We start from the raw sequence: 19,005 nt of genomic DNA, 5'->3' as shown, positions 1-19,005 counted from the left end.
GACCTCCTCATCACCCTTGATGCGGAGGCCCTTTATACGAATATCCCACAAATGGCAACACTATCGGCGGTTGAGACAGCCCTAGAGACACGAGATTGGCTGTCATTCACCCCCATTTCATTCATAATGGCATGCGCTACTCTGGCTCTGACTGAGAACTTCTTCGAATTCAAACAGCAGCTGTTCCACCAGAGGCAGGGTACCTCCATGGGAAGCACATTTGCTCCTAGTCTAGCCTGCATCTACAGGTCAGCATTTGAACAAACCAATATCTTCAGTGACACCAATCCCTATCACAACAACTTAAAACTGTGGAAACGGTTCATTGATGATAGTCAGATTTTTTGGCATGGAACAAAGAACAAATGTGAAGAGTTTGTGAGGTGGATTAACTGACTCAATGAATATCTCCGGTTCACCTACACTATTTCTGCCACTTGCATCCCGTTCCTTGACATAAATAAAACCTTAAAGTCAGGGAACCTTACAACCTCTTTATACAAGAAACCGACCGACCGGAATAGCTTACTTCTATACACAAGCCATCACTCCAAAACCTTGAGGGACAATCTTCCGGTAGGTCAATTCCTACGCATAAGACGAAATTGTCTACCAGACAGAGACAAAAGTCTTAGCATCTAGCCTTAGGATCAGAGGACACCCTGACCGACAAGTCAGTGAGTCTATGAAGAGTGCAAGGAACAACCCTAGGGAGGTACTGTTAGAAACACACCCAAAACGCCCTACTGATAATCTCACGTGTGTCATCCTTCACCCCAGATTCTGCTAATATCAAGAAGATAATCCTCAAACACTGGGAGATTCTCAATACTGGAGATCTACAATTCCAAAAACCCAGATTTGCATACAAGAGGACACGCAACCTTAAGGATTCTCTGGTACACACCCGACCACGCAAAAACACTACTGACAGCCAGAGAACATTGTGGGGTTTGCCACCAGTCACTGGTCACTACCCTTGCGGGAGATGTGTCATATGCCTCCTTACCACAGCAACCAAAGAACTGTCACTTCAACCTAATTTCAAATGGACACACAAAAGACACACAAATTGCAACACTAAACAATGCATCTACATGCTTACGTGTCCATGCGGCCTGAAGTATGTAGGCATGACAATGCGCCCTGTGAAAATGCGAATCATTGAACACAGAAGCAACATCTGTAGTAACAAAGTTACAACAAAAATGTAAACCCATTACAAAGACACACCACATACTTCGGATGACCTAACATGGACTATAGTGGAAGCCTTTCCAGCTATTTCCAAAACTGCTCTGTTCAGGATTGAACAGAGATGGATACACAGATTATCCACCCATGTCAGGGGCCTGAATGACGACATCCCCTGGGGATCATTAAACTGAATGAGACAATTCCGCTGTGTTGGTATCCTCGCCTCAGTCTAGACCTTACCATCTGAAGTCTCACTAGTACCACACTATAGATGTCACTACTTCTGCCTTACAACCATAAGTGAAGTATTCCTACAGTGTGCAGTAACCCTATGCTTGACACCTACTTTGAGCTCTCATACCACCACCAAAACTGACTCCACCAGCCTTAGAAGCTACGTCAATACCACCCAACCATACAATCTTCAGTAGGGGCGCACTATGGACTGCACCTGATCCGAGTGCTACTGGACGAGATATTGTATAGCCCGCTGCTATTATATTCGCATTACCACTGACTAACCCCACGAGCCTGTTCACTGGTTGGTGTATTTTCTCAACCTAATAGGATATTGGTTCAACTACTGTGTGCTGCTATAATTGCTAACGGATACTTGCACATAGTATGAACAAACCTTTTACGATATAGGGCAAACTCTTGTGGGCTGCTTTAATTACTATCCAAGACTTGTACATAGCATGAATTTGCCTTACGCACTCATTATCTGCTACCTACATGCTGAAAACAACTACTACTGCGGTCAGTTACCCACTATAATATGGCCGCCAAAACGGGTTAATACAACTTGCAAAACCCAGCTATAATGCCCGTCCTCTGTGTTTAGCATTGTTGCTGAGGCGCAGTCACATGACCGGACATTTGCTCTATTTCAATCCCGGCCGCCGACACACTATTATCATCCCGGTGTCGGCACAGGGTAGGTCAGAGACTTGATACGTTTATTAACGTCGGTGAATACATACTTCCCCCCTCCCCCTCCTCTTTTAAACTTGAGACTTCGGGGAGTTACGATACTGCAGGCTCGTCTAATATGGCATTTACTCTGCGTTTTTAAAAGCTTGCAATGCGCTAGTTCTATGGGTCTTTGAGACCCGCACACCACCTTGAGATCCCGCTGCTTCCTCATGTGTGCCACTGGCACCGCTTTGGTCATTGTTGTTTCTCCTGTTTGGGGGCATGGCCTCGACCTCCCAGGGACCGGCTGTTGATATTACGCTTGGGTGAGACCATCATTCGATGACAACTGCATCTTTGTACTCCATCGATTCTATACAATATTGCATGCACATTGCCTTTCCTAGCCAAACCTAAACACAATGGGTTTTCTTATATATTTTTCCCGATTAGTACCCAATTGGTGTCCTTCAAACCGCCGACCACTGTTGCATGCCAATGAGCATTCAACTCAGGTGAGTCCTACCATGTTTGCATCTGTCCTGAATAAAAAATATTATTTTGGTTCTACACAATCTATATGTTTCTACCCATGATTGGGTTACATTTATGGATTATTTACTGCACATTGTTCTTGGAACCCACCATAATCCTTGGTTTACGCATTAAGGACATTTATTGGAATTTTTTTAATTTAAAATGTCTAACAACAGTAAAGCTCCACCAGATAGGACTAGTCAATCATCCCACAGGTGGTTTTATGAGATTGTAACACGCGTTATTGTTTGTTTTTACCCTAATCCAGGTCTACAATGAATATTTGGGGTATGTCGTTTTTCACTTACCTTCTGATGTAGAAAGTACGACAACGATCCTGAAGAAGTGTCCTGTACTTTAATGACTCCAGAGACACGAAACATGTTGATCCTTTGAGAGCAGGGCCTATACAACTAGACATCTCACGGCTAGGTTAGGCCCCTCTCCACCTTTAAACTAGGCAGTTTACCTACAGAATAAAGTTTGGATAGAACTGACTGACCTATTTTAAACTCACCTTTTCACTACATCTACACACACTTGGCCTCTCACCCCCACTGCACCTACCGGCAGGAACAAAAGATCCCTGATAAAGAGCCCCGGTTCCGGGTGCCCGTCAGGTATTGCAGCGCCGACCTGACGAGGGGCAGGCTAATTTTTTTTTTTTAAAACAATTTTTATTTTTTATTACACAAAATTTTTCAAAACATTTAGGAGCCCCCCCCCCACCCTCCACCCAAATACAGGCATGATTGCACGATATTATTGATCATATCGCCTAACATCGACTAACTAAACATGACGAGTAACTATACCCTTAAGACAAGACTATAAACATTTGCATTTAAGTAATGAATAAAAATAAATAAATAAATAAAAAAAATAAAAAAAAAATGGAGTTAAATTACTATCCAAGACCTTCGATCCATTGTGTAAGTGGGTACCAAATTTCTAAACCCTTCTTTTTCTTTTTGACACCCTTCCTGCTGTATATTGCTTTTTCCAAGCTATAGGCTGAGAGTAATCTGGCCTGCCATTGTTGGAAAGATGGGGGGACATTATCCAGCCAAGAAGAGGCAAGACAGATTCGAAGCACCGCCGTGGAGACAAATAGAAGTCCCTTCATGTTATCTGGGTGGTTCGCACTGTCAAACCCCAATATTATTTCCGGTGTTGTAATGACAATTTCTGATTCAAATATTTCAGAGAAAAAGGTGGATATCTCACGTCTGATGGTACATAGTGCCCCGCAAGTAGCAAACATATGTATTAGATCTACTTCAGGCATCATGCATCTCGGACAAAATGTCCCTTTACCTGTACTCCATTTAGCTAGCATATAGGGGGTATGGTATAGAAGAAAAAAAGTTTTGTAGAATTGTGCTTGCAGTTTTGAAGACATTAGTATTGATTGGGATAGCTGGAATGCGTTCTGGATGGGTATAATTGAGATTCCGAGTTTATTCTGCCAATTATCTATGTGTTTGTCCATATCATCCGGGAATCCAGTGGTTAACTTGGTGTATATTGCCCCAATTTTTACTTTGCTACAATGAACAATAGATTCTATTAGCTCGTTTTTCTGAAGAGCTACCCTACCCCCCCCCTTTTTCATGATATAGTCCCTGACCTGTAAATATTTGAAGAAGTCCCTATTTTCTAGGCCATATTTGTGTTTTAGAGACTCGAATGAGGCCAGACCAGCTGACTCATAAAGAGAACCGACTTGGATTATACCAAGTCTGGTCCACTGTGTCATACACATGTCAGAAAAGATATCCTGGAGGTTGTTGTTGCCTATAAAAGTAGTATAGTATGAGTACCGGCCTAGCCCTAAATGTTTACGGATGTCATTCCAGGCAGCGTAGATACCCTTTAAAGTTTTGAAGCGTACTTTATTAAAATGGCAGTCATAAGTCAGTCGCCACAAGTGTGCGCTTGCTTGATTGCCAAGAATAAGTTCCTGAGGGTTGGGAACAGATCTTTCTAAGCGATCGTCCTGAATATTCCTGAGCAGCTGGCTACTATACTTAAGTATTGTCGCCCACCAGTAGGTTTTAAGGTTTGGGAGTGCCAAACCTCCTCGTTCTTTTGGTAGGGTAATAAATCTATTGGATCTTCGTATTTTCCCATAGCTCCATATGAAGCGAGAAAAAATGTTATCGATTTCCTTAAATAAAAGTGGTTCAAAATTCAAGCAAATGGTTCTGAAAAAATATAAAAATCTAGGAAGATATACCATTTTGATTAGATTGCACCTTCCTATGATTGTAAGGTGTAGATTGTGCATTTTTTTTAGGCATTTTTCCATTTGTTTCATTAGAGGAGCCATGTTAAGTTTAACCAGATTGTTTAAATTAGCGGTAAGGTTGACACCGAGATACATTGCCTTATCCGTTACCCTTTCATCGACAATATTGCTATTGCTGTTGATTAAGATTTGAGTTTTAGTCTGGTTTAATTTATACCCCGAGATTTCGCCAAATTTGTTTGCCTCTAGTTCCATTGCCTCTACTGATTTTTTAGGATCAGCTGTAACTATGGCAATGTCATCGGCATATGCTAAAGACTTTGTTTCGCCATTGATAGTCCTTATTGGCATTATTGAAGTATTCATTTCCAATCTGTGGATGAAAGGGTCGATGAATATGGCAAATAGGAGAGGTGAACAAGGGCACCCCTGTCTTGTACCTCTTGATACTTTAATTGTGGCTGTGTTTTCTCCATTTATCGAGACCACAGCTTCTGGATTAGAGTACATCTTGCGAATAGCATTGATAAATGTCTCCCCAATCCCACTCCTCGACATAGCGGTCCATAGATATTTCCATGAGACCCTATCAAAGGCTTTTTCAGCATCTAAAAGGATAAGTGCCATAGGGTCTCCTGTTACGTCCGCTATGTCGAAGAGCGTGATCACCCTCTGAATGTGATCAGTAGTAGATCTACCGGGAACGAATCCATGCTGTCTTACGGAAATAATTTTGTGGATTACCGGGGCCAATCGACTAGCGAGTAATTTAGAATATATTTTTGCGTGGTTATTTATCAGGGTAATGGGGCGGTAAGCCCCTAGTTCCTTTGGATCTTTATTTTTTTTAGGAAAAACTATAATTTTAGCCTGATTCTATGATTCAGGTGCTCGCCCTCCCTTAAATACCTGAATTACCAAATTGGTTAGGGTTTCTTTTAGTTGTTTGTTGAATTTAACGTAGAATTCGACTGGAATTCCGTCTAGGCCCATTGCTTTTCCGGTTGGGAGACTATTTATCGACAGGAGAATTTCGAGCCATTGTGGAGTTTCTGCAAGTTTGTCTTTGTCGGTTTCGGGTAGTAGACAACCTGTACCAAGATCCAAATATGTATGTATTTTGTATTGATTTTTCCCTGTCTCGGTGTACAGATCTTCAGAGTATCTATGGAACGCTTCCCATATCTCTTTAGAATCACAGGTCAGGCCTTTAATTGGGTCTCTAATTTTAGTGATTGTGTTGTCGCTGATCTGTTGTCTTAAGCGGACAGCTAGTTGGTGTCCTACCTGCTCATTAAGCTCATATATTTTCTCCCTGTTCACGATGGCATTGGTTATTGCTTTTGCGGTGAATGTCTCTGTTATTTGATTTCTTGCTATCGCAACTTTTCTTGCTGCACCTTCTACATTACCATTACCCTGGACAGCTTTCATCAGGTCTTCCTCTTTGCTAGTAAGATTATTATTTAATTCGTTTAGTTCTTGTTTTGCTTCCTGGTTGTGTTTGATGGAAAATCTAAGAGTTTCTCCCCTTACACCGGCCTTTAATGTGTCCCAGACCACCTCTAGGGGAGCACTCCCTAGGTTATATTTTAAGAAGTCAGGGATCCATTTTTCCATAAGGTTACAGTATTTTACGTTGGCCAGAAGAGCCCTTTCAAATGTCCAATTGCTGCGGGGTCTATGCAGATCCCCCAAATCCATATTAATAAAGGGTTGTGGTCGGGAAAGACTCTTGGTAATCTGGCTATCGAACAGTGAGAGATAATTACATCAGACACAAGAAAATAATCTAATCTAGCAAATTTGGAATGGGGATGTGAAAAAAAATGTATACCCAGGGTCGGTTGGGTGTTGCATCTCCCAACAGTCAGATATCGCATGGGTGTTACAAAGATCATTGAGTGCTCTAAATGTTTTTGGCTTCCTTCCCTGGTAGCTAAAGTTATGAGTAGATATCCACTTAGGCGGGAGATTTAGATTAATGTCACCGCAAACAATCAGCGGAACAGGCCAATGTGATAATTTGTTTGATAAAAAGTTCAAAAGATCGGGATCGTCAGAAACACAGCCATACACAGAGCAGATCGTAAATGTGTTCCCCTTATCATAGTTGCATTCCACAATGGCCCATCGGCCAAATGTGTCTGCTGCCCGTCTCGCAAACTGGGCTCCACCACCTTTTGCCATAATAGCAAGAGCGCGAAAATGCAGAAATTGAATTGGCACCTGCACAGCATACACCTGCCCAACATACAACTAACAGACATAAAGGTCCTGAAACCAGAGGAATTAGAGCAAAGGAGAAAGACCTGGCAAAAGACCCGGTAAAAGGCCCGGCAAGAAATGAGGTTCAAGAAAAAGAAAAAGGAAAAGTTAAAGATAAAAACATGGGAAAAAAGCTGGAAAAAGAAAGAGAAAAAATCAAACGAAAGGAGAAAGAGAAAGAGAAAGAAAAGGAGAAAGAGGCTGGCAATAAGAAGGAGAAGTGGGTCGAAATGGAGGAAGATGCCAAATTGGAATTAATGGCCAAAAAAGCACAGAGATTACAGACTATAAAAAATTTAAAGGCAACTGCAAAAAATACCAGTATAATTGAGTCATCCCAACCAAGAATATCTAATATTTTCAGCCCTCTGCATAAGGATTGCCAGAGTGATGTAGCAAATAATGGGGAAAAAATACAGATCCAAATGCAGAACAAGAACACTGAGGAGTGGAATGGAAGCTGTAAGGATGTTCAATGTATACCTCCAACCAACCTGGAGGAAAGTGGAACTATAGGTACTGGCGATGGAACTTGGAATGCAGATTCAAAAGTGACCCACCAAGAGGCAAGGGCATCTATAGAGATAGACGCAGTAACATCAAATCAGAGAGTGCAAATGGAGCAACTTGATAAAAAAAAAGTGAACCAGGAAACGAAGGACCTGATCCCTTTTCCTAATGCTCCCAATTCGCAAGATCTTCCAGTAGGGAAAGAAGCACATTCAGCTAATCACTCTCTCTCGGATGAAGAATCCGAATCCGAGGTATATGAAACAGGAATGTCTATCTCTAGTGACTCAAGCCAACGGAGCAATTCAAGAGAATCAAGTCCTAGCACTCGAAGGGGCGCCGTATCTCTGGAGATCTCTGGCTCCAATGATTCAAGATTATCTAGCGAATTCAACATCAGGAAAAAAAGGAGTGGGGGGAAAAAAAGGTCAAAATACAAAAGAGAACGAAACGTGTTGAATGCAGAAACCACAGACCCTGGAAATAACACAGACTATGGCAAAAGTAGACCTAATCCCCCCCGAAGAAGCCCAAGGACTAAATCATCAGGAGAAACACCACGCCAAACCCTGAGCACACAAGCAAACAAAGATAGACACCAAAAAACTACGGAGCCCTCGTTGAGCCAGGTGCTCAGCTCAATAAAAAACTTCCATGAGGATGTGAAAAAAGACAGCCAAAAGAACCGCATGGCCATTGAAAAACTACAAGGAGCAGTGAAGAAAGTGGGCAGTATCTGCTCCGAGATCTCTGAAAGAATGGTCATGGTCGAAACCCGCACTGAGAATCTTGAAACGGATGTTGCGACGCTTCAAAAAAAGGAAACAGAACAAGTCGGAATAATAAGGGATCTTATGGCCAAAGTGGAAGACCATGAAAACAGATCCAGAAGGAATAATCTAAGGTTTCTTGGAATTCCGGAGAATTTTGAGGGAAGCGATGCTAGAGGGGCAATGGTCAACATACTCAAAACAGCTTTTCCGGAATTGGAAGCCTGGGATATGGAAATGGAAGTTCAGCGGGCCCATCGTTTTCCTCTAATGCTGTCAAAAAACTCTAACAAGCAAAATCAATATCCCAGGGCAATGCTGGTCTGCTTTGGGAATTTTCTCCTCCGTAAAAAAATCTACGACCTTGCAAGACCTACCACCCAGAGAGAGCATGAGGGGTTCAAATTTTTTGTCAGACCGGACTTCGCTCACGCCACCGTGGAGCGAAGATGGAAAATGCGTCAGCTATTTGGACCCTTTGAAAAAGTAGGAGCAAAAGTATTCTTGCAAAATCCGGCACGCTTGAAAATTATATTTAAAGGTGCAACAAGAAGCTTCAACAGCGAAATACAGGCGGAGGACTATCTTCGAGAAATCTCAGAGACAGTCTCTCAAAATTCCGGGAAATAATCTAAATCAGATTTAAAGACTTGTAGACTTAAAGACTTGTAGTAAAAGGAATATATAAGATGAATTAACTATAGCAATGTGTATCAAGTAGAAGGTATATATTGGGAAAGCGTGGACTTTTGGCAGAATGGCGGAATGATCTGGGGAAATTAAGTCTGAAAAATTATTAGAAAATTTAGGCTAAGGGTCAACTATAAAAAAGAAGCATAAAACTTATACTAACAAACTAGCCTAGTTCGCAGAGCCCGCTTGCGCAGACGTCGCACTCCTGGTCCAGACAGGCCCAGGTAATCTTCAAAGGTGGTGGTGGGTGGGGGGGGGAAAGGGAAGGGGGGAAGGCCGGACAGGTTAGACATACAGGGAAGTAGCCTCAAGATATGGCGGGGGTTGTGGGGGGGGGTTTAGCAGTAGGGGGGGTGGATATACAGGTATGAAAGAAAGAAAAAATCGACTAGAAGACAGGACAGATTCATTAGGTAATAATGGCTAAGTTGAAAATTTTGACAATTAATATATGCGGGTTAAATGATACACATAAAAGACAAAGGTTTGCAATTGGTTTGAAATCTATTGGAGCAGATATAGTTTGTCTACAAGAAACCCATGTTGAGGGGTCTCAGCTTCATTTATTAAAAACATTAGGATATAGAGTTATTACCGCCACCACCCAACAGAATAAAACCAAAGGGGTAGCTATTATGACGAGGGGCAGGCTCAAATGATGAAGCTTGACACCTAGCTTGCTGGGTGTGTGAGAGCCCTAGTTCCAAAAGGAGAATTCCCCCTCCTTCTTTCATACATTGGTGGTTCATCCGTGACCTTACCATAGGGTCCCCACTACTTCTTTTAACTTATCACAGAGGAACTGTGTAACACATTTTTGCAGGAACGGCTTCCTGGGCTACGTACACTAGACCTCGTTAAACTAGCCCACAGTCCCTCTTCTTGTTGACCAGACCAGAAATGCCAATGTTGGATAAACGATTTAGTACCACGACGTGGCTTACTGTATTGAATGCTGCAGAAATGACCAAAATGACCACCGCAGCTCTCCCTCCTGCATCTTTAATGGATGTAATCCCTTCTGAGACAGCTATCAGCCCTGTCTCCATACTATGGCCTGCTCTAAACCCATACTGCGCATTGTGTAGAAGGGAATTATCTTCTAAATAATCTGGCAAACAGGTATTAAGATGTTTTTCCAAGTAACTTAGCTGCATACAGAAGCCATGATATTGGGCGAAAACTCTTCTCCTATGAAGGTTTTTTTAGTAGAGGCAATATGGATGGAAAGATGCCTACTGTAATGCAGATATTCATCAAAATTGTGAGACCTGGGGCAAGGCTGGCTGGCAGATTTTTCACTAGCTTAGGTGGGCATTCATTCGAGGGGGATCCTGACTTAATGTGCTTGGTTAAACTTATAATGATCACTTGATCAGCAGTTAAAAGGGAGAAATTACATAGTTCCGATCTTTTTGAGTCAGTAAACAAGGGTTCTGTACTCAAATCAGATGATGTGCAGAGAGGATTGAACTCCCTGTATACGGACTTCACTTTCTCTTTCAACAAATTCAGCTAGTTTATCACAGAACGCCTGGCAAGGGGGAAAGCGAGAAGGAGGACTATAGCTTAAAAGTAATTGAAAGACTTTGAACAGTTCTTTTGAGGAATTAGAGGCCAATTTAATTTTCTATGAATGAAATTTGGTTTTTTTCAGTCACTATAAAAGTTTTATATTCGCAGATTGCATCTCTAGATTTGCTTTTACCTATCTCATTGTAATTCTGTCTCCAGGCTTTCTCCAGTCTACTGGAATTTTGTTGTTGTATAGATCTAGGGGAAGAGAACCAGGGGGAAGGTGGCTTTTGTCTAAAATATCTATTTGTTTTTAGATGTACATGTTTGTGGACTGCCTTACTGAGCCAGTCATGATATCGTGCAGCCGCCACGTTTGGGAGACAGTCCTAGAAGATGGCCCTCAGACGAGCAGCAAGTCAAAGTTTGTGAAGCCTTTAGAGGAATAATTCCCTCTCCGACGGAGCCCATCCAGGTAAGTGAAAAGTTCCTCCTAACACAGCCCTTTAAGACGGACTTTCCTGTAAGTGGGAAGTGTAATGGCATTACTGGAAGGGAGCTGATGAGTCTTCCCTTAATCAGACTACCTTAGTGCCCGATATTCTTGCTAGAGCACACCGTGAGATAGAACAAATCAAGGCATTTATTTCATTCTATAGCTCAAAACAAGTAAACAAAAATCTTCTTTCTAAAGTGGCAGAACACATCTTCATTCTTCTCTGGACTGAAGATCTTTATTTTACAGCAGGAGAGGAGATACCACATATGGCAATTTTTATAGGTGGTGGATTAGCCCGAAACCACCAGTCTCCCATCACATAAAAACTCTACTGCATAAACTCAAAGATACAGACATACAACAAGACAGACCTTAAATGTCGAGACACAGAAACACACATTAAGGCATTTTTTCAACAGTTACAACTTTTAGCTTAGTATTTCGCTCATTTGAGTTAGCCACATTATATATTTAAATGTCTCGATTGTTCAAGTGCAAAAACAGGAATAAAAGTCAATGCTATGATTTTGCATTAATGTCGACCTCTAAATGACGCTCTTGAGTGCATTTATGCATAAAGAAAACTTCAGGGGTGGGTAGCCACACCAGCACCAAAAGCATCTGATGTATATAAATACCTGCATCTACAGAGACACATAAAGGGCCATTTTAAAGAAACTCGCATACAGTCCCTTTATGAACTTGTATTTTGGGTGCACCTAAAGCATACTCCGGATGTGTTCGATTACATTGCAGAAATACCTGCTATTCTTTTCCAAACCAGCCAACCACCCCCATGTTAAAAAAGGGAAATTCAAGTACTAATGTGCTGTAACTTTAAGTTATTGTGAATGCACCTGGTTGTCTTTTTATCTGCTACCCAGCTTCACCCAGCCATGGGTACAAACATTGAGGAGAATTAGTGTACGAGGACGAGAACGTAAGAGCACTAGAAATCCATAAATTTCAAAACATGTTTCATACTAAAGGTTTTCAGTAAGGTCTTATTATTTTTGCTACAAACTAAAGGAATGTGTAACAGTATGTACAGTATGTTTAACAGCAGGGTGTAATGAAGTGCAGCCAGTTTTATTGGTCAAAAAATAGTCTGATAACAAGAACCACCCCTGGCAAAAATATACACATAGTCCCACACTTCTGGAGGCTGTGCCGGGAATGGGGCAGTTGAATTATGGTTGGATTACGTCAGAACACTCTCCAATAAAACAGTATCTCGGCATGCAGCCGACAGTGCATATGCCACAGTAGCACAGCACAAAAATATCTACATATATTTAGTCATGTGCTCCGCCATCTCTTTACTTGCTATTATATTATTGCCTCATCACCTCAGATGAGTCCGGAAATTTGACCGTCTGTCTTTTCTTGTCGCACGTTTTGATCCTTTCTCCTTAATTTTTGGTCACTGCCCAGAATTTGTCTAAAAGGCAAATGATCACCCCACACCCTCTGCCCTCCAACAAAAATAAACTAGGTTTTGCCTCAGCTAGCTTCAGTACAATGTTAAGCTGGGAGTGTTGAACAAGTAACCTCCATTCAAATGCCTTTGTGTAGGTTGGAATGCCTGTGATGGGCCACTGGGTGGGAGGTGGGAGACGTGGCAACGTTTTTATTGGCTTTTTGCAGTATATTGCTCTCCTGTTTAAAAAACAATGTTTTTGTTTTTTTACTGTAATTAACTTTATTTTACAGACTTATTTTAAAAGTATGCATTTCTAATAACCTACACTAAAATTGATTTGACAAAATGACACCCTCTATTGCACATATTACATTTTAAATAGTAGCACTTATTATGAATGCCAATAAAACGGCGACAAACTCCTCCTGAATTATATCCTATATCAAAGAATAGAATAAAACCTAAAAAACAAATATGATCTACCATTTCTCAAAGTACATGCTTCTCGCTCCAGGTTGCAGATCTCAGCCTTCGCTTGTTTTTTTATAAGAAGCTCTCGATTATTTGTAAGTGCATAGGCGTTGTTAAAATCCGAAACCTGTTGCATGAATTGACTTTGTTCTTCAGCCATTGACTTCTCCAAATCTTCCTAAAGGGAAAGAAAACAAAAGTATTAAAGGTACCAGTGTAAATAATCATGATCTTAGATTACTGATGAACTGATGAAAACTAGTAAACAGAATTGTATGGGAGTATCAAACAAGTTACTTACCTTCAGTAACACTCTTTCTGGTGGATGCTATATCTAACTCCAGATTCTGCCTCACCTTAGAGTATTCCTCAGGCGCTAGACTGGATCTGAAAAACTTTTACCAGCAATGCTTCCATGCACTACCTCTGTGGCTCCATGTTGACTCGGTTGCACCTCGGAAGAGGTGGAGCAGAGCAGTGTGAAAGCGCCACCTCTATGTGCTGAAATCAGTTTCTTGCTTGTCTCTTTATGAATCCTCAAACAACGAGAGCAACTAATTGTTGGTACCAGCGTGCAGATTCCTAATTTGGGGCCTTTTTAGATGTTATGAAGAGGCCATTTAGTAGAACAGGGCGATAGTAGGGCAGTGAGGAAGATGCAGTTAGAATATCCACCAGAGAGAGCCTCACTGAAAGTAAGTAACTTGTTCTTTTTTTTGATAAGCAAGTTTTATTGAAATTTCTGGAACAAACAATTTCATTAGTAGCAAATCATACATCACCGTTAAAACACTTCCCCTCCTTGGCAACAACACAGACATAATAAATCCCCCCTGAGTGGTTACTTTAGCTTCCATATAACACATAGGCATAGCGAGGCTTGGACCCTCAAGAAGGCAGTAAGCCAAACCATGTGCCCCACACCTTACTAACAATTTCTGGGCAACACCGGGCCTCAAAGAGAGACTCCTCCTGTACCCCACACCAATCTACGCCCCTCCTCCATTTCCGCAGCGTCGGGCCGCAGCTTGGGACCAACCGGCCGCTATGTCCCGCTTCGCCACCGCCAGAGCTGTCCCCAGGAGACGCTTGTCAGCCCTAGAGCCATCTAGGCCATCAAACACCCCCAGCAGCAAATGCCTCGGGTCGTGGGGAACCTCCCACCCCAGGGCCTGTGTAAGTTCGAGTTCCACCCCCCTCCAGAACAGCTCCAAGGCCGGGCACAGCCACACCATGTGGTAGAAATCTGCCGGGGCAGAGTCACAGCGCGCACATGCCGGGGAGGCTCTCATGCTGGCTCGGAAGAGACGTGCTGGGGTGAGGTACGCTGTGTGGAGATAGTAAAGCTGGACCAGGCGTAACTTAGATGATGTAGTCAGGGTTTGGGTACCATAAGGGCGTCTCGCCAGTTTGCCTCTTCTAAAGGACCCACTCACCCCTCCCATCGCTCCCTAAAGCGGTCAAGGGATGTAGGACAATTATTTACCAGAGCACGGTATATACGGGACACACACCCCCTCCCCAGTTTCCCCATCATTACCTGGGCTTCCAGAGGGCTGAATTCCGGGAGAGTGGTGGATGTTGGGAGGTGTGTGTGGAGAGCATGGTGGAGTTGTAAATATTTGTAGAACTGGGAATAGAGAAGGGCATGTCTGTGTTGTAGGTCAGAAAAGGAGCGCATGTGGTCCCCCACCCACACGTCCTCAAAGAGCGAAATCCCCACCAGGTCCCAGCGACGGAAACCTCCCAAGGACGAGACCTCCCTCAGCCATGCACCATGCCATAACGGTGTTTGTCTAGTTAGCCTCCGGTCCCATCTCACCTACCGAAGGGCCGCGCGCCAGGCCGTGAGCACCGTCCTAGTGACTGGGGTCAAGGCCTGCGGCACCGGGGAGCCATGGAGGAATCCCTGGAGCTGTGCGAAGTCCAAGGTACTGAGTTCCACCCGGTAAGCTGGGTCGGACCAGCCGCCCGCAAACCAGTTGTGGATCACGATAAGCCTTGTGGCTAAATAGTAGAGGGAGATTGGTGACTCCCATGCCTCCATCAAAGGGGGGAATCCAACAGTGAGACAGAGACATTCACGATCGCCCACCTCCCCACAGAAACCGGGTAAATGTGCCGTCCAATTCCTGAAACCAGCTGCCCGAAAGGTGGACCGTGGTGTTCTGCAGAATGTAAAGAAAGTGGGGGAGAATCATCATTTTAAAAAGAGCACTCCTGCCCAGCGGGTTCAGGTGGAGGGATTGCCAGTTCCTTAGGTCGGTCTTCATCCGAGTGACCAGGGGGGCAACATTGAGGGCCCGTTCCAGCTCTGGGAGGAGGGTTACCCACACGCCTAGGTATTTGAAACTTGTTCTTCTGATGAACTTTTCTAACTACAGATTCCTCACCTTAGAATAGATACTAAAGCAAAACCTCCCTATGGGGAGGGTCTGTGAACTTAGACCAAAAGAGGGTCATGGTGAAAAGTCCTTTCCGCCGCCCACCAGACTTGGCTGTCAAGGCAGTAGTAGTTTGTGAACATATGCATTGTCACTTATCTTGCAGCCTGGCAAATCTCAAGGACAGGCACTGTGCGTCAACACAGTGGTAGCAGCCTTAGCCCTAGTGGAGTGGGCTCGCTGACCTTCCAGTGGCTGCTTCTTAGTTAATGCATACCAAATTTTAATGCAGAGGTCTATTCACCTTGAGAGGGTCCTCTTCTGCTCAGCCTCCTCTTTCTTTGCTCCCAAGAACCCCACAAAAAACGGATTGTCCATGCGGTGTTTCTTGGTACTACCAGTTACATTTTAAAGTCCTTTTGGAGTCCAGCCAATGAAGCATCTCCTCTTTTAATGGGTGAGGAAGGGCAAAGAACATAGGTAGAGTGATCATAGTAAAGGCTGAAAAGGAGTCACAACTTTAGGAAAGAAGGCCATCCAATTTCACATCATCAGTTGGCTGGAAAAATAGGTGGTGTAGGCTAGATATACCGACAGTGCCTAAAGCTCACTCACACAAAAAGCAGAAGTAATCATAATAAAGAATACTGTCTTCAAAGCCAAGAAAGACGGAGTGGTCTACAACTGACTGCAGTGAGTCTGCCTTCAACAGGTAGTTGTTCAGAAAGGGGAATACTCGTATCCTTGACCTTCAAATATGGGCAGAGACAACCACCATCAATTTTGTGAATACCCGAGGGGCACTGGTGAGGCAGAAAAGGATTATGGAATACTGAAAATGATGATAGTCTACCTTGAACCACCGGTAATGTCTATGGGACTGCAGGATGGGTATATGAAAATATGCATCCTGCAGATCCAAGGATCAGGGCCAATGCAAGCATTTTGATTTTTTCTTTATGCAGGGAAGGCATTCAGAGGTTGAAGGCTTTGATGTGGGGTGAAGGCTTGGTGGAGCAGAAAAAAAGGGAAAGGCATAGCCATGTTAAATGATGTGAAGGACCATCTGTTGGATGTGATGAATCGCCAACGTGGGAGAAATTGCTGGTTGTTGCCTCCCACAGGGTGGTTGTGTGCCACTAATTGCAAGCTACAGCCACCTTCTGGCTGTTGCCACAGTAGAAGGGGACTGAGAGGACTGATGCCCTTGTAGGCCTGTACGTTGTCTGGCAGATTCACATCCCTGGTCGAACGGACTGATGCAACAGACTAGCCGTAGAGAACATTTGTTCTCCAAATGCCTCAATCCTTTTAGACTCATTATGTGGGGGAGTTATGGGAAAATATAAGAAAGTAGGTTACTGGTTGAGGGGGGTGAAACCCTACTCAAGCAGCAACAATAATTCTTGTCATGGTAATGTCAGAAGCAAACTCCTAATTAACCTGTGTTCAAACCTCTGGTAGCTTGACACAGAGCAGTCAGGCTTATCTTAGAGGCTATGAGTACAGTATTTATGCAGCACGTGAAAGAGCAATAAAGTGAAAACATAACACAAGTAAATCTTACACCAATTTAAAAAAAAAGGAATACATTTTAATAAATAACCAAACGAAACTGGTAAAAATCCAATCAGTAGACTCAGAGATATGCAAGTTTTTTTAAAGGTTTAAGTGAAAACAGCACCAAAAAGTCAAAAGAGTCAACTGTGGTTATTTGGTCGTGCTGGTCTAGGACAAAGTCACAAGTTCAGGCCGACTGTGATGGAATTGCTTAGGTCGGCTAAAAACAGTACAATCCTGATTGCATAGAGTTGCAGAGTCCCATGTCGAGGATGTGTCACATAGCAGAGGTGATGTGACATCCAGGCGAGGAGATGCATCACACAGCTGCGATTTCAGGGACCTCCGAAGTGCAATGTGGTGTCCTTGCATGGAAAGGCTTTGCGTAGAAAGGGTTTCAAAGGGCTGTGTTGGGCGAGGCGATGTCCTTGTGTGGAGAGGTGTTGCACATTGGTGTTTCCGGTGGGCTGCGGTAGCAATGCTGAATCTTTCCACAGGGGTAATCTGCACAGTAGAGGAGATGCATCTGTTCCGAGGGCGTTGCGTCGAGCAGCAGAGGTGATGAGCCGGTTCTGTGGGAGCTGCGCCACACCAAAGACGCATCTGTTCTATTGGATCCACAGATGGGCTGGCGGAGAACCTTCAGGCCCACTTACGAGTGTCCAGGACTGAGATGGCACCACTTGAGACAGGACTCACATTTGGCAGAGTCTAGGTGCTGGATTCAAGGTTGCTGGAAGCCAGTTCTGTCCCCGTAGTTTCTGATCAGGAGGCTAGTCAACTAGCCCTTGGAGTTGCTATGGGGTCCTGGGTTTAGACATGCAGGTCCAGTGAGCCTTCTTACCCAAGCAAAAGGGCAGCGGGTCAGGAGAGTGGCAGTCCTTTCATCAGTACAGTACAGCAATGCTTCTTCCTGGCAGAGTCCACAGGTTGAGAAGTGTAATAAAGTGGTGGGTCAAGAGGTTTATCTTGTCAGGTCAAATTGGCAGTTTAAAACTGCACACGTGGAAAGGGGAGACCACTCGTTCACCCCGAACGTATGGATGGGAAACCGTAGCGGGCGGGGGGCGTGTCCTGGCCGGTATGCCCATAGCGGCGTGGTCGGAGCACGCCCCCACCGCCTAAAAGGGTTGTCCTAAACACCCGCCCGGAAGTCCGTGCACCTATGGGCGGGATGGGGTCGCGACCCCGCCTTCCCGCTACTGGATGATAGGCGCGGGAATCCAGGAAAGCGTCCTCTTGTTCCTGCGCTCTGAAGGCTGCACCACTCGTCGCTCGTGAGCCCTCAAGGGAACAAGCTGCAGTTTTTTGAACGTGTAATCGTTGTTTTTTCTGTTTCAGTCGTCAAGGCGTAGCTGGAGTCCGAGTCGCTACTGGACAGCAGGCAGAGATAAAGCAGAACGCAGATATGCCTGGCAAGAAGAATGGAAAGAGCTCCGAGATGGAACGAATGCTGCGCACACTGGTGAACCGAGTGTCGGCGATGGCCAGAAAATTCGGTAAAGTAGACCAGCTGGGTCGCGGCTTGGCGGACCTCCGGAAACGAGTGGAGGCCCAAGCGGGGCCCTGCTTTGCCAAACATTACCCCAGGGGGGGATAAGGGGAAAAAGAGGAAGGGGAAAGAGGGTCCTAGCGAGGCCCCAGTCCCGATGGAGGTCCCACTGGTCCCAGTAGCACCAGCGTCCAGCCCGGTACCCATACCGGATGGGGGATTGCCAATCCCTGTGGTTATCACACCGCTGGATAACTACCAAATGCCTCCCGAACTAGCGCTTCAGTTTGCGGCTGTGTTACCCTGGTTGAAGAAGGGAGCGGGGGGGATCCGCGGCTGTGGAAGACCCGGCCGAAGAAGCTAGGCAGATTATACAGCAGCTAAGGCAGACAAGGGGTGCTGGGACAGCGAACGTGCCTTCCATTTCTCCACAGGTGGCGAATCGGGTCGCGGTCGAAAACCGGAATAAGTCGACGGACACGGTTGGAGGTGCGGCGGAAGCCGGTAAGAGATCACTCCC

General features: G+C 44.3%; 1 protein-coding gene across 1 annotated transcript in view; it reads right to left on the bottom strand.

Annotated features, from left to right (window-relative positions):
* The window catches only part of CCDC172 (coiled-coil domain containing 172), a 651,707-nt gene that overhangs the window by 150,413 nt on the left and 482,289 nt on the right, over positions 1 to 19,005 (bottom strand). The window contains exon 4 of the mRNA XM_086919595.1: positions 13,062 to 13,227. Coding sequence (XP_086775721.1) covers positions 13,062 to 13,227 — 166 coding nt within the window. The remainder of the gene's footprint in view (positions 1 to 13,061; positions 13,228 to 19,005) is intronic.

This window comes from Lissotriton vulgaris, chromosome 5 (assembly GCF_964263255.1).
Source record: "Lissotriton vulgaris chromosome 5, aLisVul1.2, whole genome shotgun sequence".
In the NCBI taxonomy this organism is placed as follows: Eukaryota; Metazoa; Chordata; class Amphibia; order Caudata; family Salamandridae; genus Lissotriton; species Lissotriton vulgaris.
This window is presented reverse-complemented; position numbering and strand designations above follow the sequence as displayed.